The sequence below is a fragment of the Lemur catta genome, chromosome 1, assembly GCF_020740605.2.
Source record: "Lemur catta isolate mLemCat1 chromosome 1, mLemCat1.pri, whole genome shotgun sequence".
Classification (NCBI taxonomy): Eukaryota; Metazoa; Chordata; class Mammalia; order Primates; family Lemuridae; genus Lemur; species Lemur catta.
Window position 1 is genome coordinate 197,011,273 of NC_059128.1, and position 22,644 is coordinate 197,033,916.

At 36.3% G+C, this 22,644-nt stretch overlaps 1 protein-coding gene and 1 non-coding gene across 6 annotated transcripts; both read left to right on the plus strand.

Moving 5' to 3' along the window:
• The first annotated feature begins 163 nt into the window (after positions 1-163).
• TRNAV-AAC lies at positions 164-236 on the plus strand. Its single transcript has one exon. It is a non-coding gene; the product is annotated as a tRNA-Val (tRNA).
• Positions 237-1,174: 938 nt separating this feature from the next.
• MYNN (myoneurin) lies at positions 1,175-15,659 on the plus strand. 5 transcript variants are annotated; one of them, XM_045539623.1, is made up of 9 exons: positions 1,175-1,878; positions 2,680-2,686; positions 2,906-2,976; positions 7,445-8,238; positions 9,301-9,460; positions 11,259-11,437; positions 12,309-12,392; positions 13,472-13,558; positions 15,249-15,659. In XM_045539623.1, the coding sequence occupies exons 1-9, from the start codon at positions 1,754-1,756 to the stop codon at positions 15,509-15,511; spliced, it is 1,770 nt and encodes a 589-aa protein (XP_045395579.1). In that variant the 5' UTR covers positions 1,175-1,753; the 3' UTR covers positions 15,512-15,659. The 5 variants fall into 5 exon arrangements, with proteins under 5 accessions (XP_045395579.1, XP_045395576.1, XP_045395577.1 ...); XM_045539620.1 differs by having other exon boundaries at positions 1,175-1,311; positions 1,692-1,878; positions 2,680-2,976; XM_045539621.1 differs by having other exon boundaries at positions 1,175-1,311; positions 1,733-1,878; positions 2,680-2,976.
• Positions 15,660-22,644: the final 6,985 nt, after the last annotated feature.

Genomic DNA, 22,644 nt, shown 5'->3' on the forward strand with positions numbered 1-22,644 from the left:
TAGTTTTAGCACTGTTCAATTGAGCATATGGTTATCTTTTCCTTTTCTGTTTGTTTTTATGTTTAAAATTACGTCAATCCCATGTAACTTACTGATAAATACTTGCGAACTACATATCAACACATACATATCAAGAGTTTATAGAGCAGGAGCTGCCAGCGGAGTTTCCGTAGTGTAGTGGTTATCACGTTCGCCTAACACGCGAAAGGTCCCCGGTTCGAAACCGGGCGGAAACAACTTATTGTTCTCGTTGAGACTGGTGTGTTAACCTTATAATTACTACAAATTATTCTGATCCTTCAAAGACATGATCTTATAGCAATTTGCAGAACTTTTTGAGCTTTCAATTTGAATGTTACTTTATTCGTTCACAAAAGGACTTTACTGAAGGCTTGACTCACATGCGAAAGATCTGCCCCAGGTTTAAGAAACAAGAATTCAACTCACAATCTAATATTGAAAAAATAATGTAGACTAGAAATGGATATCAAAAGCAGTGTAAGAATGGTCGCCTCCTGAACAGTCTTTTTATGTTACTTGGGTTTTCGTAGTTTTCCCCTCGAGATTGCATTTTTCCCTAAACTCCGGGAGACCGTGTTTTATTCCTATTCTACATACTGTCATGCGTGATACCTAAGTTCATAAAAATTTCTTAATTAATACATTACAAAAAATGGTTCCTACAAAAAATGGAATCAGAAATAAAATCATACTCAGATAAAATCAAGAAAAAAAGCCTCAATATTTTCCTTATAAAGATATGGCTATGGTTTTATTCAAAAACATTCTTACAGAGAGCAAAGGATATTATAAACAGAGCAAGGAGGAAAAAATATTAAGGAGTGAAAAGACGAATATGTTTAAGCCGACGCTGTCCTTCAAATAACATCGCGGGAAGATTCCTTGCAGTCCTGACATATAACTTTTAATAAGAAAAAATGTTGAAGTTCTAGTTTTCTGAGACTTTATAATGTCCGCAGGTACTACGGAAGAATCCACTCTAACATACCAACAAGACATTTTTTCTCATACTTTTATATATTACAAAGATAACTGGTATCTTTTTCCTTCACTGTTCAAAATCTGAAATCGATGTAAATAATTGTATTAAAATTTTTCTAGTCCAGACGCAGGAAAACCTTTTCCGGTATAAAGCCCACCTTCCTCTAATGTTGCGCATGCCCAGTGTGCTCAACTGCTTTGCTGCGCTTTCGTGCATCTCCGACTTCTATCACCAGGTAAGGGTATCCTAGAAACTGAGCTACAGTTGGCTGGTGCGGACAAGAAGCAGAGGCTCCCGAGAGCTTTCGGGTACGTAAACGGGAAAGGGGTGCTCAGTCTCAGCTCCAAAATCCCGAATGGCCGAGAGCGGGGGTACACAACGCAGCAGTTCCCACTGGTGGGGCCCTAAGGATGGGGAGGATGATGGGATAAGACGAGCAACTACAAGCCCCAGCATGCAGTGCGCAGCTGGCCCCAGGAGACAGGATCGCTGTGCGGCGCTGCCCGGCCTCGGCCTAGAATGTGGGCCGAGCGCGGGACGGTAACTGTCGGCCCACCGGAATGCTTAGAATGAGTAAGGCGGCAGGCCAGGCGCTGTGAGCGAGTCCTTAGATCGCGTTCCCATGACGCTTGCTGTCCCGGGGTTGGGGGACCCTGGCATGAGGGGAAGTGCGGTCTCCGTGGGCCAGCCGGTCCCGACCTAGCCAGCGTCGGACCTCCACGGCCCCAGCGGCTCCTGCGTGGCTACGGGATGACAGAGCCGGACGTGACGCCGCGGTGGAGGAAGAAGGGAGAGGCGGAGCGCAGCGCGGTGACGTCCTCCCAAGATGGCGGAGAGAGAGTGAAGAAACTGTGTTCCCCCTTGGGTTGCTATCGGTGAGTTCCCACTTCACCCCCAGCCCGCCATCCCCGCTCTCCGTCCAGGCCCTGGGCCATCGGAGGGCGGCCTCCTAGGAGTTCGAGCACGGGTCACAGCGGAGGTGGAAAGCTTGGGCGAGGCAGCCCGGGTGGTGGCCTTGGTCACAACCTCTGCTGTGGGAATTCGCGGGAGTGGGAGCTGGTGGAGGCCTGGGTAACAGAAGCCGAGGAGGGACCGGCTTTGGTTGTCACTCTCCGACGCCGCCTTGTGTGGAGAGAGGGAGGCGGGAAGGTGTGGCGAGTAATGGAACCTCTGACAGTCCCTGGCCCGGCGCATTCCCCGCCCCCTGGGCGGGCGCCTTGCGTTTTAGTGAAACTGCACTGGGGAAACTAACAGGTTTTGGTGATGTGAGAGCAATTTTAAACAACTCTTACCGTGTCTCGCCCTATCTGACCCAGGTGATCATTTCTTACTGGCTTTTAATTTTTTTTCTTAACATGCATATGTCTACTGAGCTTGAAAGTCTGAGGGCTCAACTGATGTAAAAGCGTGAAATTTTGCGGTGTGTTTTTCATCTGGTGGAAGTGTTTTCATTCATCGTTATTTATTGAGGTGTCCAAAAGATTGTGTTAGTTGGTCAAGATAAAACAGAAAGTCACATATCCCTTCAGCATTTTTAACCATATATGCTTGATGATGATAAAATGAGAGCTAACTTCAGGTTATGTCCTCTGCCCCTTCTCCCCCCATCAATTGCTTGAGTGAACGTTTGATAAGAACGTACGGCTACTGATTTACTATTTCTTTTTGTCTTTTAGATCACGGGTAAAATTCCATTCTGATATCAAAATGCAGTATTCACACCACTGTGAACACCTTTTAGAGAGACTGAACAAACAACGGGAAGCAGGTTTTCTTTGTGACTGCACCATAGTGATTGGGGAATTCCAGTTTAAAGCTCATAGGAATGTACTCGCCTCTTTTAGTGAGTATTTTGGTGCGATCTACAGAAGCACATCTGAGAACAATGTCTTTCTTGATCAGAGTCAGGTGAAGGCTGATGGATTTCAGAAATTGTTGGAGTTTATATACACGGGAACTTTAAATCTTGACAGGTAAAGTACACATTTTATTTTCAGTTATAAAAGCTAGTCAGTAGTCTTTAAAGCTAAAGTAGATTTGTATTTTTAACATTCATTCTCGGAACTCAGAGACTTCAAATATTTATGCACACAATGTTTTAATAAAGTCAGCATTACTGATTTGGGATGAGCAGACATTTCATAAGCACAAAAAGCACAGATGTTAATATGATTTCTGACACATTTATCTACTGAAACAAAGGCTATGATTTTAGTTATGTAAACTCTAAGATCAAACACAACAAATTCTAAGTGAATTCCAGTTTCACATTGCTTTTTGGTCTTTGTATTTCTTTGTTTCTCTCCCTCACTCTATCCCTTACCTCTTAAGGTGTTTGGAGTGGAGAGTAGATGGGGAAAGAAGGAAGAACCTTTGTGTTCATATAATAGTGCTCCCACTGCCAACACAAACAGCAGCGTGCGGGACCTCTTCTTGATCTTGATTCTGGAAAATAACTTCGTTGGAGCATAACGTGGCAGTGGCTCCTTCTGTTGTCTCTGTTAACTGACCAGTATTAATGCTTAAGTCAGGTCGGAGATGCTAGAATGCTGCTCTATGATGCTTACTGCTGTCACCGCATTAACAAGAATTAGGTTCTAATGAATCTGATAATGAATGCAGGCACTGTGTGTCTCACCACTTAACGAATTAATACCATTACATTTGCTGATTGTGGGAGGAATGTAGAGGGGATAAAAGCAAAGAGAAACTGGTCAGATTACCCCTGTCTTCTTAATTCCATCTCTTATGAAAGTATAAATACAAGTAGACTGTTGATAATCTTCTGACATAGATTATAGGCTTTGGAATTAGATCTTGCCTGTTAGTCACTATGTCTCCTTGAGCAAGATGCAACCTCTCTGGGCTTGTTTCCCCATCTAAAAATGAGATGGCAATAACTACCTTGGTGTTAACTATGAAGATTAAATATGGATTTACTTGAAGAACCAACTCCCAGTGAACATTAATTTCCTTCCTTTGTTTTCTCTTCTCTACCCTCCCCTCTCTTCCCCCTTTAATGCCACTTTTCTTGGAGAAAAATTAGAAAAAAAATGGGAGCACTTGAAATTTTGCCACCCACTGATAACCGCTGTTAACATTTTTGTATATTTTCATTCATTGTTTTCCAGATGATCTCTATGGAGATATGCATGTACACATTAAGCAAAATCCTTCCCTCCTTTTTATATTGTAGCTTATCATGGAAATAAACTTGTTTAAAAAAACTAGAATCAGGGTGCTACTTAATCCTTTTGAAAAGGAAACATTCATGCTGTTCTGGATTTATTTTTAAATGTTAGTATAATGAAATCTTCAAGTGAGTCACTTCTGTGTAAATTGATTAAAGGAATAGTGTCACAGATTAATCTCACGTGATAAATTACTTAAATTTGCTAAATAGTTGACTATGCAGACATTTCTGATAGTAAAATTTAGACTATTTAATAAAAAATAATAAGACTAGTGAATTTTGGTTGACCTTCAATTTAATGGTTTTCTTTTCTCAAATAACTATACCAGAGAAAAATCTTAAATTGATTTGAACCCAGGGCAGAGCACCTTTCTTTGAGCCTTCATGCAAAGAACCAGTGTAAAGAAGAGCCAGGTGTTTTGTTCAATCTTTTCTTGTACATATCTTTCCTGAGGAGCTGAGGAGCTAATTCTTTGAGCCCAGCCAGAAATGTAAGAGAGGACTTATACTAAAATAGAAAGCCTTACAACTTAATGATTAAGAAAACAGGCAGAATAATAGAACTAAGTAGGCTCTGGTGCCAGACTACCTTGGTTCTAATACTCTGTGATCTTGGACAAGTTACTTAATTTCTTTGGATCTCTGCTTTTTCATTTGTATGTAAAATGAGGATTATAATAGGTTTCATAGGCATGTCCTGAGGATTAAGTGAACTAATCTTGTAAACCATTTAGGTATATACCTGTCACTATGTAATTAAATGACCTTCTGTGGCTGTTCAAAAGATGAAAGCAAGTTCGGAAACACTGTTACTTAATACTTACAAACAAAAGCAGATCAGTTACTGAAGAAAACAAATGCTGATTGGTTCTCTTAACTGACTGAGAGTATAGGCTGTCTATGAAATACATAGTTGGTATGAATTACTATTTTAATATTGTACAATTAGTGTATCACTTAATGCTAGTTTATATTGGTCTTAAAGGCTACCTGACCTTATTATCTTGTTTGGTGGTTCATTTTCTGGAGCATTAAGCACAATTATAATCTGAGACCAGAAGATCTTTTTTAGTTACACATAGTGGTAGAATAAATTTGATTTTCATTCTACTAGTATCACTCATTTATTATACTTTTTAATAATAAATTATGTGACAAAATCAATAAAAATGCCTAAGAAGAAATGTGATGTTTTTGGAGAGTGATGATGCTGTATATACGTATAAAACATTTTGTATAAAAGGGGAATAAGATTGTTTTTATATTTGGGGAATTTGTGCTGTTTCTTTGCAAATAGAGAATTAATTCGATCACAAAAATCATTCATTATATATTTTAAAAATTACAGCCAAGAGCTGAAAGAAAAGTGTTTTGTTTTTTTTTTGAGACAGAGTCTCACTCTGTTGCCCGGGCTAGACTGTCATGGCGTCACCTAGCTCACAGCAACTTCAAACTCCTGGGCTCAAGCAATCCTCCTGCCTCAGCCTCCTCAGTAGCTGGGATTACAGGCATGTGCCACCATGCCCGGCTAATTTTTCTATATAAATTTTTAGCTGTCCAGATAATTTCTTTCTATTTTTAGTAGAGATGGAGTCTCGCTCTTGCTCAGGCTGGTCTCGAACTCCTGAGCTCAAACAATCCGCCCACCTCAGCCTCTCAGAGTGCTAGGATTACAGGCATGAGCCACCGCGCCCAGCCAAAGAGAATGTCTTAGGTAACTTTTCTTATCTAGGGAAAAGACTCAAACAGATTATATACCAAAAGTTTATTTGTAATATATTTAGGAACTTGGGATGGATTTTCCCAGAGAATGAAATATTCTCCAAGTTGGTGGTCAGGGTTTTCATATTAGCCTATAAATCTATAATGAGTTGAAAAATGATTAAGTTTATAATAAAAGACAATTTCTGAAAATCCATTGTAATGCTAAATTGAATAAGAGAAAACAGAGGTGGCACTTGAGTCAAAGCAGGTTTAATTAGAAGATGATTAGAACATGGCTACTTTTAGAGATCTTAGAGATGCTTGACACTAGTTTTTAATTTCACTTCAAATTTTAGTCCTTTTTTAAAAACAGTATTACTAGCACTATATAAACATGTTTCTGGCTTATAATAAAGAGGGAAAAGATATCATCTTCCTAGAGAACTAAACAATATTTGGGGAAAATGGCAAATAGGAACATTACTGGAGGGGGTGTGTGTGTGTATTTCCATTCTCACATAATTAAAAGGGTCATATTTTTAATATGAATACCAACCAAACTCTCTAATTATACAGCCAAGAAAATTGAAGCCCCTAAAGATGCAGACTTATCCCAATTAATTCAGTTAGTAATGCCAGAGCCACTACTGGATTAAAACCTTTCACCACATTGTAAACTTCTGAAGGGCAGGGATTATTTGTTGTTTTTTTTTTATTTTTTATTTTATTTCTCATTTTGTTATTTTTTAATGTCTCTTTAAAACTACCCATGGTAGATGCTCAGTAAACCTTAACTAGAATGTTGAACATGGTGGCTTAAATCTTTTCTATATAAATCTAATGACAAACTCTCCAGCTTACTTGGGTTGAGTGTCACTAAAAAAGGTGGGAGGGTTGCTAGAGACAGCTTAACACATTCTAAAACCTTGTTCCTCCAAGTGACCCGACCCTAACTCTAACCGTAACCCTAACCCAGCAGCATCGGCATCACCAGGGAGTGTACTAGAAATGCAGAATCTGAGGCCCCATCACAGACTTCCTGAATCTGGGTCTACATTTAACAAGCTCCCTGTGTGATTGACATGCACAGTAAAGTTTGAGAAACTTAAAGTCCCTCACAAGGGAGCAGGGGAAGATAGTAGGAAACAAGTTTTATTACTCTTCCTGTTGCCAATCCAGAAAAGTTGGCTGCTATCTGAAGAGGCCTCAGGGTGAATAGGAGGAGGCAGTGAGTTGCCAGCAGCTATTTTTGGGTTCTAGGGTTTTCTTTAAAACAGCCAGAAAATTTAACATTTGGTTTTTCTGTACTGGTCCATTGACAGCTATGAATAGCTATTTTTCATCTTTTCAAGTTCTGTAAAATTGGAGATTTTTATCTGAACATTATTCTGAATGAATTAATTATATAAATGTTTTTCTCTTACACCTTTTTCGGCATTCTGCTTCATTAGGTCTTTAAAAGACACTGAAGTATATTGCAGCTGTGTTTCAAAAACAGTTTTTCTTTGATCAGAATATTGTCATTTAGCCTTGTTTCCTTACAGTTGGAATGTTAAAGAAATTCATCAGGCTGCTGACTATCTCAAAGTGGAAGAGGTGGTCACTAAATGTAAAATAAAGATGGAAGATTTTGCTTTTATTGCTAATCCCTCTTCTACAGAGTTATCTAGTATTACTGGAAACATTGAATTGAATCAACAGACTTGTCTTCTTACTCTACGAGATTACAACAATCGGGAGAAATCAGAAGTATCTACAGATTTAGTTCAGGCAAATCCTAAACAAGGAGCTTTAGCAAAGAAGTCGTCTCAAAGTAAAAAGAAAAAGAAGTCTTTCAACTCCCAGAAAACAGGGCAGAATAAAACAGTACAATATCCCAGTGACATTTTAGAGAACGCATCTGTTGAATTATTCTTAGATACAAATAAATTGTCCACACCCTTAGTAGAACAAGTTACACAAAGAAATGATAATTCAGAACTCGAGTTGACATCAGTTATGGAAAATACTTTTCCAGCACAAGATATTGTGCAAACTGTTACAGTGAAACGGAAACGAGGAAAATCACAGCCAAACTGTGCTCTGAAAGAACACTCTATGTCTAATATAGCCAGTGTCAAGAGTCCTTATGAGTTGGAGAACTCTGGGGAAGAGCTGGATCAGAGGTATTCCAAGGCCAAGCCAATGTGTAACACATGTGGGAAAGTGTTTTCAGAAGCCAGCAGCTTGAGAAGGCACATGAGAATACATAAAGGAGTCAAACCTTATGTCTGCCACTTGTGTGGAAAGGCATTTACCCAGTGTAACCAGCTGAAAACGCATGTAAGAACTCATACAGGTAAGACCGGTTTGTGAGGCAATATAATTATTTTTATACTGTGTCTAAATTTTTTTATACAGAACATATTATCACATACTACTTGTCACCAAGATTTGGTATATTATTCTATTCATAAAAGTATTTAGCAATGTTAGACTGTTCAAATTTTTTTTTTTTTTTTTTTAGAGACAGGGTCTTATTCTGTTGCCCAGGCTGGACTGGAGTGCAGTGGTACAATAATAGCTCATTGTAACCTCGAACTCCTGGGCATGCGTCACCATGCCGGGCTTTTTAAAAAAATTTCTTTGTAGAGATGGGGGCCTCGCTGTGTTGCCCAGACTGGTCTTAAATGCCTGGTCTCAAGTGATCCTCCCACCTTGTCCTCCCCCAAAGTGCTGCCATTACAGGTGTGAGGTACCATGCCTGGACAGACTATTGAAAATTTACTTGTAATTGCAACCAACTACTTAATGGCCATTTGTTTTATTATAACTGATATTTTAAGTCCTAATTCATCAGCTCCTTATACCATTTTCCCTCAAAATAAACATAAATTTGGTTCTAGCTTCCCAAATACTTAACAGAGACAAAGATATTAAAACTGATAAAGAGAAAGTAATTACAACTCAGGCCAGTTTTCAGATATTGCCAACAGTTCTCATTATATACCTTGTAGACTTTGTTGACGTATGAATATGTTTATTAGAATTACACGTAAACATTGTCTCAGCTTCAGCATTTACCTTTATTTTGCATGTCCTTTCTGGTGGTAAAGTATTAGCACCCATTGGTACACTTAGATTTGTACTTTTTAAGATGCAGTATGTATGTCTCTCATTGATCATCTTTCACTATTATGAATTAACAAACATTAATTTCTTTTAATTCTACTGGTGTTTTCAGTAGTCTGGAAAGATCCTATTTGCTTTTACTTACAGCAGTTAACATTTTTTTTTTAACATTTTCTGAATACCAAAACTAGTACTGTTGATGAACTCTTTTTGAATGCTGATAATTACTTAAGCAACTAAAACAGAATATTTTCTTCTAAATATAAATTTTATTTACTTGTCCCTTTAGGTGAGAAGCCATACAAATGTGAATTGTGTGATAAAGGATTTGCTCAGAAATGCCAGCTAGTCTTCCATAGTCGCATGCATCATGGTGAGGAAAAACCCTATAAATGTGATGTATGCAATTTACAATTTGCAACTTCTAGCAATCTCAAGATTCATGCAAGGTAAAAAAACAAAAACAGGAGTTGTTTGATCTTTTAGTCTGTTAATAACCATAGTCTTATGAATGGACTACTCTGTATTAGAATTCAGGACAGCAGAGTTCTAATTGTGGTTGCTCCAAATGGTATTCTTAGCACATTCAAGGAACCACAAGGAAACCATGATGGTTGGAGGGGAATAAGCAAGTGGGGAAAACTACTAGAAAATAAGATCAGACTGCTCCAGAAATAAGATCAGAATGGTCCAAAATGTATTTTAAGAGGATCACTCTGGCTGCTATAATAGGAAAAGACTTTAGGGTTGCAAGAGTGGAAACAGGGTGAACAGTTATGAATCTACAGATAAAACCCAAGCAAGAGTGATGATGGCTCAAGCTAGGGTAATAGCAGTGAGATTAGTAGTTGGATTCTGGATAGACAATATTTTTAAGGTAGAACTAACAGAATTTGCAGACAGATTGTGAGATCTGACAGAAAGAGTCAAAGATGATTGTGAAGTTTTGGGCCTGAGCACCTAAAAGTTGAGTTGCCATTAACTGAAATGGAGAAGTCTTATGTGTAGAGCAATTTAAGTGGTAGTGCAGGAATTTAGGAGTACAGTTCTGTGAACATGTTAAATTTGAGGTGACTGTTATACTTCTGAATAGAGATGTGCAATAGATAATTAGTTAGTCTGGAGTTCTGGGACTGGTTCAAGCTGAAGATATAAATTTGGCAGTCATCAGCATATGGATAGTATTTGAAGCTATAACACTGAATGAGGTCACCAAGAGAATGAATGTGGATAGAAAGGAGATCAAAAGACTGAGTCTTGAAGCACTCTAACTTTACAAATTCTGGGAGATGGGTGAGAACCAGCAAAGATGACTAGAAAGGAGCAGCTGGTATAGGAGGAAAACTTAGAAAGTGGGCTGTCCTGGAATCCAAGTGAAGGAAATTATTCCAGAAGGGAGGGGTCAGCTATGTAAAATTCTATGGTAGGGAGATGAAGACTGAGAATTGATTTGAATTTAGCAAGTGGGAGGTCAGCAGTACTCTTGACAAAAGCGAGTTAGCAGAAGCTAGTAGAGAAGAAATGGGAGAACAGTTACAGTCTCAAGTTTTTGATAAAGGGGAGCAGAGAAATGGAGGAACAAGTGGGATTGAGGGTCTTTTTTTTATTTTTTAAGATGGAGACATATCAGTATATTTGTATGCTGCTGTGATCCAACAGGGTGAGAAAAATGGATAATGTAGGATGGGGGAAATTGTAGGAGTGAAGTCATTGAGTAGGATCTCCAATATACAAATGGGAGTTGTTGGATTCAGATGAACTGTCACCCTCATGTAATAGTTGACCAGAGGGAAAGCAAATTATATAGGTACAAGTGGCTATAGGTGGAGAGTTGCGATGGTAGAAATTTTCTTCTGATTACTTAAATTTTTCTCAGCGAGATAGGAAGCAGGTATGTGAGCTGAGAGTGAGGGTGGGTGAGGAGGTACTGGTGGTTTGAGGAAAGAATTTGGACAAGTGAGTGAATAGACTAGTGAAAATAATTGCCTACAGTATTAGGGGCCCACTGACAACCATATAAAGATGATGGCAAAATATTTTGAACTGATCTGAGAACTAATGTTTTGATAATAACTAAAAAATTTATTTTGAGTGTTTACACTGAAAGAACTATTGATTTTAAATATATAATCTTAGCCTGTTAAGATGAAATGAAGTAAAATGCTATATGGAAAATGATATGAAAAATGCTTGCTATATAGATTGACCTACAAATTGTTTTACTTACTTAACTTCATTTACTAACAGGAAGCATAGTGGAGAGAAGCCATATGTCTGTGATAGGTGTGGACAGAGATTTGCCCAAGCCAGCACCCTGACCTATCACGTCCGTAGGCATACTGGAGAAAAACCTTACGTGTGTGATACCTGTGGGAAGGCATTTGCTGTCTCTAGTTCTCTTATCACTCATTCTCGAAAACATACAGGTAAGATTTTGATAGGGAGAGACTGCTTAAAATAAGGAACAGTATAAATAAAAGAAAAAGGGAATTAGGGTTTTATAGAGAGTATATTATAGACTTTGTAGTTAGATTATTTGTACTTGAAGCTTTATGATTTTCACATACATATTAGATATAAAAGCTTATCTTCTAGAATAATACAAGGTGGGTGAAATTTTTTTATCATGTAAGTTATACATTAAAATCAGTGAGATAATTTTAAGAATATATAAACTTGAGACATGTTTTATGACTTTAGAATACTTTTTTAGCCTCTTAAAGTTTAAGTCTTTTGGATAAAATTGTGGAGTGAAGTTAAGGGATAGAGGTTGGGTTTGGGTAGAACAGTGATTTTATAACTTCTTAGGACCTTTCCTACACAAACATTCAGAGATGTACAAATCAAACAGATAATTCAAATGCAAAATACCAGTTTTGAAGCAACCTGTATTGGTCAAAGATGCTCATTTTTTGTGGGGTACATTTTTTAAAAGAATCTTCCCTAAATGCTCTTATTCTCCTTTAACAATATAGATAGCAAGAATAGAAATATGGATTGATGAATTTACATGTTCTTAATCATATAAAAATTGACTCCTTACCCAGCTCATCTCCACTAGAAGGAACATTTGCAGAAATGAAGTTTTAATATATGAAGAGTATCAGGTTACATGAACAGTATGAAATAATTACTCATATTCATTTAAGTTGGATCACTGAAAATACCTCTAAAATACAATATAGAGAGGTTTTAATTTAAATAATATTTTAGAACAGATTACTTTAGATTATTTGTAACTGATAAATATTATATTGGTATAGTATACCACTTCGCTATCTTTTATTTTCCATCTAGGTGAAAAACCATACATATGTGGTATTTGTGGGAAAAGTTTTATTTCCTCAGGAGAGCTCAACAAACACTTTCGATCCCATACAGGTCTGTGTTTAGGGAGAACGTATTATTTTTTGTTCTCTCTTAATTTCTTTTTATGTAATTCTTGACTTTTAAACCATTGTGGACTATATGGTATCTAATCATACTCTACCTATAGCAATATTCTAGTGTATAAATATCAACATCTTACTTGCTTATTTTTTAATTATTTGGAGTGTGAATTAAATTTGGTAAAGAATTGTATAGGTTTTCCAAGAAATATGCCAGATAATCAGTAGTCTTTAAATGATTTGGATTAAATTGCACAGAGTTACCAAGAAATGAAAAGGAGTAGGTAATACCAAAATAACATGAGATTTTCTTATTAAACAGTGTTTAGTATGCAAGTTTTATGAGTAAATCTTAATACTGACATGTTTATTGTAAAAAGTAGTGTATAAGTATGAAGAAAATAATTAATGTAAAAAATGTTAAAAGCAAAGGAAAATGCCAGTTTGAAAGTGTACTCTTCTGACTTTTTCTTTTTAAAAGTTCCTCCTCATAATTCCTACCTGGAATAGTATGAGTACTTGGTAGAGGTTTATTTATTTATTTTTCGTAATAGAGATTTAATAAATTTACTGGTAATGTCTATATTCTCATGCTCCTTAGTTTACAGTATAAAGCACTGAATAGTTCTTACTTTGAAAGAATTATAATATTGTAACATGCTGTCAATTATTTTTAAGGATTTTCTAATTTGTAAAGTACCTGAGAGCAAAAGCCATAGTTATGCTTATTTTCCCCCTAGCTCTTAGCAGGGTCTGGCATATAATTGACACTCACTCTATGTCTGATAGAAATAAAAGAGTAAGTTATTTTTTTAGTTTGCAAACAAATTTCTGTTAATGAAAATGCTCAGTTTTCCCTGAAATAGGGATGCTTTGTATACAGTAAAGGAGTGCCTATGTGCATAGAATTTTTCATGTCACTCTATTATAACAAAGTTATTAAAGTGGTAATTTGAAACCAAATTTAAATAATATAATAATATTTGCCTTGTGTTCATAAACACTGATATTTGTGTCTTAGCTAACAGCTTTTAAATATTGAAGTTTTAAACTTTTAAAATTGTTTTTCAGGAGAAAGACCATTTATCTGCGAATTATGTGGAAATTCATATACAGATATTAAAAATTTAAAGAAGCACAAAACAAAAGTCCATTCTGGTAAATACTTTTTTTTTTTTTTTTTTAATTCAGTGCTCTCATATTGGTGCTGTTCCTTAAAATGTTAAGATGTATATTTAAACAGTTTAAGTTAAATGTCTATTTAAAAACTAGATATATAAATGAGGAAAGTGGCTTTAGAATTTGCAGAAAAGTTCACTCAGGATTTCTTTTCATATTGAGCTTCTAATAAAAAATCCTTGAAATATTTTTCTTTAAAAACCTGACTCATGAACAATTTAAAGAATGAAGGAATATAGAAGCAAGCTATGTAGCACCATCCCCCATACCAGAGTATGGGTAACCCAGGGTTTACTGTAGTTATTATGGAGAAAAGGGTTATCATGAACACTAGTCAGAAGTATATAAGAGGCAATAGGGAAATGGGTAGCCCCACATGGTTATATAAAAATGGAAAGCCAGACTACAACGTTTTAGGTCTATTGCTTAAAAGAAATCCTTGGAAAAATTTCACTGTGCTTACCATTTTATTGTGTCATGATTAGAAATGACACTAGGCTTCTTTGGTATATAAAGATAATAGTAAGTTTCTTATAATAAACATAAACATCGTAGAGTAAGTTAGAAACTCAAAACTGCAGTGAGTCATTAATTCAGCAACTATTTATTAAGTTCTTATAAAGTACATATAACCATGGGGAATATGAAGTTGAACAAGGCATAGTCTTGGTCCTCAAAGAGCTTACAACCTCCTCGGGGAGACCAGAAATCTAAATAAATAAGGGAAAATGTAGGACATGATAAATGCAAAAGTGCCAAAAAGAAGATATTAAATATTTCTGAGGTGAGTATTAGAAAAGGCTTAATTTTAGGGCACTTGAAGGGTAGAGAAGAGTTCAAAGTATGGAGATGGGGAATGGAATGTACATTCCAGGCAGAGAACATTGTGAAGAGTCACTGGGACAAGAAAGCACAGGCTGTACTCTTGGCTCGTTGAACTGAAGAGTAGTCTGGGAAGAATACAGAGAATTATAATTTTATGAAAGCAAATATACAGTTTTGTCTGTATTTAACGAAGGTGGTGAAACTGAAATGTTTGGACTAACACTTTGGCCCAATAGGCATGTTAAAGCTAGTGGAAAATTTGAAGGCAAAAGTATATCTTTAATCAGTATGATAATTGCTTCCTTGAGTAGAGCAGAATTTTTACCTCTAAAAATATGTGAAAGCGCCATACTTCTGAAATTGAACTCACAGAATAGTATGAACCACTCATTGAAACATTGAAAGAACATTAAACATTCAATGAATAACTTGAGTATTTCTTAAGTTATATCACTATTCAGTATTTTGAAGGAATTAGAGAAGTATAACTTGATGTTTACTGTCAAGGAATTTACAGTCTAGTTGAAGATTCAAGGCATACCTGAGTAGAATGTTAAATAGCAAGAAGAGAGATGAAAATTGGCAAATGTGTAATAAAGTACATAAGAAACAGGTCACCCTGTTTCATTCTTAGAATGATTAAGTCCATTTTTATAACAGAGTTAATACTTGAATCTAGCCTTGAGGCCCAGATTGAATTTGTATAGATAATGAAGAGGGCATATCAGCAAAAAGAAACAGGTTTATTAAAGGTGTGGAGGTTGGAGTACAGTTCTGGGAATCTACCTCATGGATTTTGTTTTGTTTTTAAGAGATAATATAAATTTTTCCCCTTCCATTTTAGGTGCAGATAAAACTCTAGATTCCAGTGTAGAGAATCATACTGTGAGTGAACAAGATTCCATGCAAAAAAGTCCTTTATCAGAAACTATGGATGTGAAGCCTTCTGATGTGACTTTACCACTAGCTCTTCCACTTGGGACTGAGGACCACCACATGCTTCTGCCTGTCACAGATAATCAGTCTCCTATATCAGATACGTTGTTGAGGTCAACTGTGAATGGGTATTCAGAACCACAATTGATTTTTTTACAACAGTTATACTGACTTCATGAGGAATATGGAATTGCTAAGACATCCCTGGTAATAAACGTAAACATCTCTGGTGAGGTGCATATATTCACATTAAATTCCCATTCATTTGAGTTGTGACCATTTTTCATTCACTAAAGTAAAAGCACCTGATGCTGCATCATAACTGCAATACTTGTTTTGATTTTTGGCTTTTATATCTAGACCTAGACTTACGCACAACTTCTTAAGGAATGAATTATACTACAGTAGCACTATTTTGGGTGGATAAGTTTTATTTTCTTTTAAAGCTGCCTTAATTCACTTTTATTTTTCATTTTTTTAAAGGAGGTCTTGTTTTGTTGCCCAGGCTGGGGTGTAGCGGTGCAATCATAGCTCACTGCAGCCTTGAACTCTTGGGCTCCATTGATCTTTCCACCTCAGCCTCCTGAATAGCTGGGACTATGGGCATGTGCCACCACACCCAGCTAATTTTTTATTTTTTGTAGAGACAGGGTCTCTCCCAGGCTGGTCCTAAACTCCTGGCCTCAAGTGATCCTCCTGTTTAGGCCTCCCAAAGTGCTGAGATTATAGGTGTGAGCCACTGCACCTGTCCTGTTTTGCATTTTAGAATTGCCCTTCATTTACTGAAGTAGAATCAGTCAGTTTATGTGATTCAGTTTTGACCTGTGAGATTTTTTTATTTTCCTCCCCTCAAAATTTAAGCAAAATCTATGAATAGTATCAGCCCAAGGGTGTTGCTATTTGTAAGCACCATAGACCAATACATAAAACTGTGGGGAAAAAATAAAATTTCCTGTTTCTGCCTGTGAAAATTTAGGGACTGAATAAGAATTGTGCTATTTCTCTATGACTGTATTCATTAGAGGCAACTTTTATAATGAAAAAGAAATGTTTCTCTTAAAAGCTAGAAAACTGCATGTAAATTTTTGTTCATTTAGAACTCAGTATTCTGGAGGACACCAATGGTCATTACTTTTGGTTTGAGTTATTTGAGACTATATTTTCAAAATGAATTTTAGATACATACTTGGTGTTTTTACCTTGTCAGAGATAGTTTCAAAATTGATTCAATTTATGTTTTATTAGGTTTCTAGATTTCTGGAGATGAGAAAAATATACTGAGTTTTGAAAAATTTTGATAAGCCTCTCATACCTGTTATGTACTTTTCAAAATAAAAAATTCTAAAAAGATTTTTCTAGGTATAAACATAATGCATACTAGAAATTACTTGGCTTCTACATTTGATATATTGCATAGAGAGTTAAGAAATTAACTCCAATTATAAGTAAACATTTTGGGTTAGCAGAAAGCCAGTTTATTAAATATTTTATATTTGAATTTTCTATAAACTGGGTTTTTGTTTACATTTTATAAATTAAACCACAACTTTCAGTTGTCGTTGTAATTTGACAATGGTCCTTTTCCTTCCAAATGAATGTAGAAAATTCAGTATTACCCTGACATTTGCTACCACTCTCCCCCATCTCATTTTTCTCACATATTATTTCACTGCTTGACCTTTGGACATGAAATTATTTATCATTTCCACAAAGTTAGTGCCTATAGTGCTGATCGAACACCATGGTGATGTCATTTCTTATCTTTGCCATGCGTTAGTCATAACTTATTTATTTTCTGGTTTTAAACTACACCTGTAATAAAGTTAATGTGTTTTTTATTGGTATTGATTTAATTGTGGTTTTTCTCTATTTGAGGTCCAAGTCATAGGAAGCAATTACAGAACATAGTAAATACACTTAATTCTTATAAACTGTAGAAATCTTCACCATTTCATAGCATGCACAGTATATTCATAATAAACTGCCACCAGTGGGACTGACTTAATATGGTAAAATCAAGCTTGAAGTACCATCTTTGTATAATACAAACTTAATATTTGATTATTTAAGAAATCTATGCATGTGTATTAAGTTAATATACTGAGTTTAAATAAGATTTATAAAGTTATAGAATGTTCAGCCAATCTATTCTGGCTTGGATTTGATAGGAGTTTATTGGAATGTGAAGAAATTAAAGAAAATTAAAAGACTCAGCCTCTTTAAGAAGTCTGCTGAAATGGAGAGGTTATGTTTAAGTTTTTTTCTTTTCTTTCTTTCTTTTTTTTTTTTTTTTGAGATAGAGTCTCTCTCTGTTGCCCAGGCCAGAGTGCAGTGGCATCATCATAGCTCACTGCAACCTCAAATTCCTAGGCTCAAGCCATTCTCCTGCCTCAGCCTCCTGAGTAGCTGGGACTATAGGCACGTGCCACTACACCCAGCTGATTTTTCTATTTTTTTGTGGAGAGGGGGTCTTGCTCTTGCTCAGGCTGGTCTCGAACTCCTGACTTTAAGCAATCCTGCGTAGGCCTCCCAGAGTGCTAGGATTACAGGCATGAGCCACTGTGCCTGGCCTAATTTTCATCTTCATTAATCTAAGCATCTAATGAACAAAATCTCATTTTAAAAGCTGCTACAGTGATGTTATAATTACACGAGGGCAATAGTTGCCAAATTGCCTCTAATATAATTAGCACTTTACCTTTGTTTAGATTAGCCTTCAAATTTATTCTTTGTAGTACTATTTGATAGGATTAGAGTGGCTGAAGTTGACTGATTATGCTTTTCTTCATCACATTATCTGCTTCTCAGCTAAAATAATTTTATTTTAAATTTGACATGGCTTGAGCCATCATCTGCTCTTCCAAAATGACATGTACGGAAAGCTTGAAGCCTGAGTTTCCCTTCTTGTCATTCTTCTCATAATGGTGTGCTATTATTTATCATAATATGCATGTTCTATTTAAGTATTAGAAAGTTTTTTGAAAGTCTTTGGAATGCAGAAGATCTTACTGAGAAACTAATTTTCTAAACAAATTTAATTTTGTATTAGATTATTCCTACTATATTGTTAGATTTTAAACTGTTTTAAAGGAACCATAGATTATGTATAAATGTTTTTCTACTGTTTTGAAATGGTATTTGTCTTATGTTTAATTTCACAGGATTATTTTGATAGACAAACTGTTTTTCAAAGTTAAAAGTTTTGTCAGTTTCATTGTAACAACAGTTTATCATTTCTTTACGTTTCAATCCTACAGAAATTGTGCAAATAAGTAGCTGAAATAGACAATGTACATGTACTTGTTTTTTGAAATATCCTAGACTAATAGTTCTAGCATTTGGTACATACCAGAATCATGTTTAACACATTAACTACCATGTGAGTTGCATTTAACTCACGCTAGTTTTGAGCCCAGGGGCTTGTGAAGCATATGTAACTCACACATCTCTTCACCTTGGGAGCTGCAAGAACTGTTTTTCAAGTTGCATATAACTCACACACAGAAAGCAATTTAAAAAAACAAATTTTTCATTAAATTAGAAACGACCATTTTGTTTTGTTTTCAAATTTTTATTCTATTTTCCTAATAAAACAGTCACTGCAAGGAAAAAAACTTTTGTAGTGTGGCAGTCAATGATAACAATATCCAGGCTCACCCACCTTATAACTACCGAAGCCCCACAGGTGATTTTAATGTATACCAAACATTGAGAACTGTTATCCTTGACATTTCTTGTTCTACCTTTGGGTAAGCAGTTAAAAATGCAGCTCTTGAATATAACTTTCCCTCTTTTACCTAGAGATTTTGCCCATCTAAAACTTGGTTAGAAATACCACCAAGTAAAAAGAAATTATATTTTAATGTAATCTTAATTTAATTGCATTAGAATACAATTTCTTTATATATTTTTACTTATTTATGAAAAGTATTGAGATATAGTTATTGAAGCATTAATTTCTTGAGACAATAATATAGTCTACTCTTCTGTCGTCTGCACCTCCTGCCTCCACTCAAGTTTGATGTACAGAGCTCCTTGACTTATGATGAAATATTAAATATAAGTACACAGCTGAATATACTGAATGCGTATTGCTTTTATAGCATTGAAAAGTTGAGAAATTCTAAGTCAAACCACCTTAAACATCATCTTAAGTCAGATCATCTGCATTTGTTTAAGGAATTAGATAATTATCACGTAAACATAGTAACCTTCCAGAAATAGGGTATTTGATTTCAAGAGGAATATACTAAAATAAACATCATGGATGTGAACATCTACATACTTGAATAAAAATATCTGACCAGTATTTCAAATGCTGGAAAAATGTTGAAATCAGAATACATAAAGCTACAGAGATAAGTAAGATGAACTCTACCCTTAAGTTTACAGTCAAATGAGAAAGCCAAGCCTGTATTAACTAGCAATAAAACTAGACTGTTGAGTGTTATAGTGGGGGAAGGGAAGAAAGGAAATGCTGAGCAGTCAACGAAAGTTGAATAGACAGCAAGGGCCATTGCTCACCTGGATAGGCAAACGAGGAGATGGCTGATGGCAGGAATTTACCTGTAGCTGAGTGAGGAGTAAGGTAGGCAGAATGGAGAGAAAGCATTAAGCGGGGAGGAGATAGGAATCAGATATGTCTAGCACTACACCTATACCATCTTACTTGAAATAGTCTTCTACTCTGTGCTGAAGGTGTGGGATTGATTAGATGGTCAGGTTTATAACCCATGATCTCACATGCCAACCACAATTGACTGCTGGGTGACAGGGATTAGACAGCCATATTTTATGACTACAACTAACTGGACACCTCACTAGGGAAAAAACAATTCATAGGCCAGGCTGAGCTAGTCAAGATTTTTTCTGAAGAATATGAGCTGTGAAATTCAGAGACAATCAGGTAATGATACACCCGTAAATGACAAGATCATTTAGAACTGGCCCAGAAGTCAGTGAAACAAGCTAAAGTCTAAAGGAAACTATGAAGAAGCAGAGAAAGCTGATCTATAGAGAAAAGCTAGGGAATGGAGCAGGTTTGCAGAGCCAAGAGACTTGCCCTAGAGAGATTAGGGATTGGCCTTGGTTTCTGGCTTTGCGATCTCACTCTTGAGGGGCACAGCTGTGCTTCATTTCCTGCCCCTGGATGCCAATGATTTTGGCTGTCTTATCCTTATATTAAATCCCCTTTTTCTTGAACAGGCTTGAGTCAGTTTCTCTTCCTTGCAATCAGGCAGCCCAGAATTGGACACCTAAGCTTTGATCATTGGTGATTGAGAAGATGGTGATGCTATTGACTGTAACAGGAAAGACAAGTCAAGGAGCAGTTTTGGATGTACCAAATTTAATTGGTGGTGTGAGATACACATGAAATGTCTAGCAGTTGTTGGTAATGGGGCCTGAAACTCAGGAGAGGCTAAAGCTAGAAATGCTGATCTTGCAACTATTAAATAATAATGTATATAAATAAAAATGATTAAGGCTGCCTTGGAAGATAGTATGATAAATGATGAGGACAAAATCTTGGGGGAAATGCACTTAAAGGATGAGCAAAGACAGAAGGAGATGGAAAGTGATTAACAGAAAGATAGGAAGAAAACCAGAGGGGTGCAGATTTCTCAAAGACAAAAGTGGCTTTGTAATGGTCACATGGTACAGAGAAATAGGATGTAAATCAAAGACAACATTGGGTTGAGTAATTGGAGCATGATGATCCTTTGGAAGACAGCTGCTTCTGGGAGCAGAAGCCAGATGGATATGGTTTGAGTAATAAATATTAAGACGACACAGTGAATGAATAATACAATACTATAGCAAAGTTTGAAAGGGAGAGTATGTAAGACAAACAAGTTTGTTATTTTATCAAATATCTAAAAACTATATAACACTTGATTTTTTACTTTCAAATTTGAAAAATGAGAATATGATCTGCAACAATGTAATGAATGTGAGGCAGTATTTGAGCTGGGTCTTAAGGGATGATTGCTAAAAGGAAAATGGAAGGAAACTTACAACACATATAATGGTTGCAGATTTACTCATTGTAATTCAGATGTGCAAAGGAAATGGAGTTTTCCAACAGAACTTATATGTCCTTCCTCTTGAACCCATTCCCAGTGGTTAAGTCTGGAAAAAGATTAACTTCTAGTCTTAGCCAGTTTAAAACCTAGCCTGATATAAAGGGGATATAATTTATAATATCCTTAGGTATCTTAAGGTAATGCTTACTCTTTCAGGAAAGCACTATCTTATTTCTGCCCTTTGTCTTCTCTCTAAAATGGTGTCCAGATATATGGGGGAGGGGGCTTATAAGACATAATGGCATCAGAGTCGAAAGGGTCTTTAGCTCTTCCATTCTCTGGGCATCCTGCTAGCCTTTGCTGGAGTAGACAGCAGCTTATAAAATGTGCCATCAGGTCTTTCCTAGCCTGGCCAGAACCCAGTTGTCCTTGGCAGAACTGACCTCACCTTAGTTCTCTTGGATGTGGAGAACCTGCAACTCTGTCTCAGCCAATCCAATGCAGGTCAGATTGGAGGTTTACCACATGCCACCCCACTGCAGGCTCAAGGTAAGCCTACTTGCTTCCTCTTTACCTATCTTCCCATGGAAGAATATGGGAATTTGTGTGTTCCTTCCATAGCACACAGGAATAGGTTAGTAGCCTGGGAAAGCAAACTGCATTGCTAAGATTTAATGTGGCTGTGGCTTACTCTGAAAGGCTATCTCTTTCCAAAATACAGTAGACTCCTACTACTCAGCATGTGATGGAATGAAAAATGAATGGACCACTGCTGCATTAAACAGCATGAATGAATCACACTAATAAAATATTGAACAAAAGCAGCCAGACACAGAAAGAGTACATACTCTTTTTGTATGATTCTGTGTACATGACAGGCAAAACTACTCTGTGGTGTTAGAAGTCAGGACAGTGTTTGTCTGTGAGCGAGGAGTTTGGAGGAGCTGGCAGCACTGACTTATTTGGAAAGGGGTATGTATATTTTATATATATTTGCCTGTATTTGTGAAATTTTCATTACACTCACCTGTATTAACTAAATGGGATATGTAGAATACTTTTCAATTTCTGAACTTTGAAATTTACTGGTAATTTGCTACCAGAAACCTTTTTACCACTTCATAACAACTTTTCAGTTAAGATGACCTTTACTTGTATGCTTGTTTTATTTTCATTATAAAAAGAAATTAGTCTGGTTCCTTGGTTTCTTTCTCCAGGGTTAAAATTGTGGTCTCTATATTGTAAAATTATTTTAAAAAAATTATCCTACTGTTTTTCATC

What these genes read in the sequence shown, in the direction of transcription:
- MYNN (XM_045539619.1), top strand. Translation starts at nt 1,754, where the DNA reads ATGACAGAGCCGGACGTGACGCCGCGGTGGAGGAAGAAGGGAGAGGCG. An exon ending in TCATTCTCGAAAACATACAG is followed by an intron (nt 11,438 to 12,308) that starts GTAAGATTTTGA and finishes TTTTCCATCTAG; the next exon opens with GTGAAAAACCATACATATGT. An exon ending in CAAAACAAAAGTCCATTCTG is followed by an intron (nt 13,559 to 15,248) that starts GTAAATACTTTT and finishes CTTCCATTTTAG; the next exon opens with GTGCAGATAAAACTCTAGAT.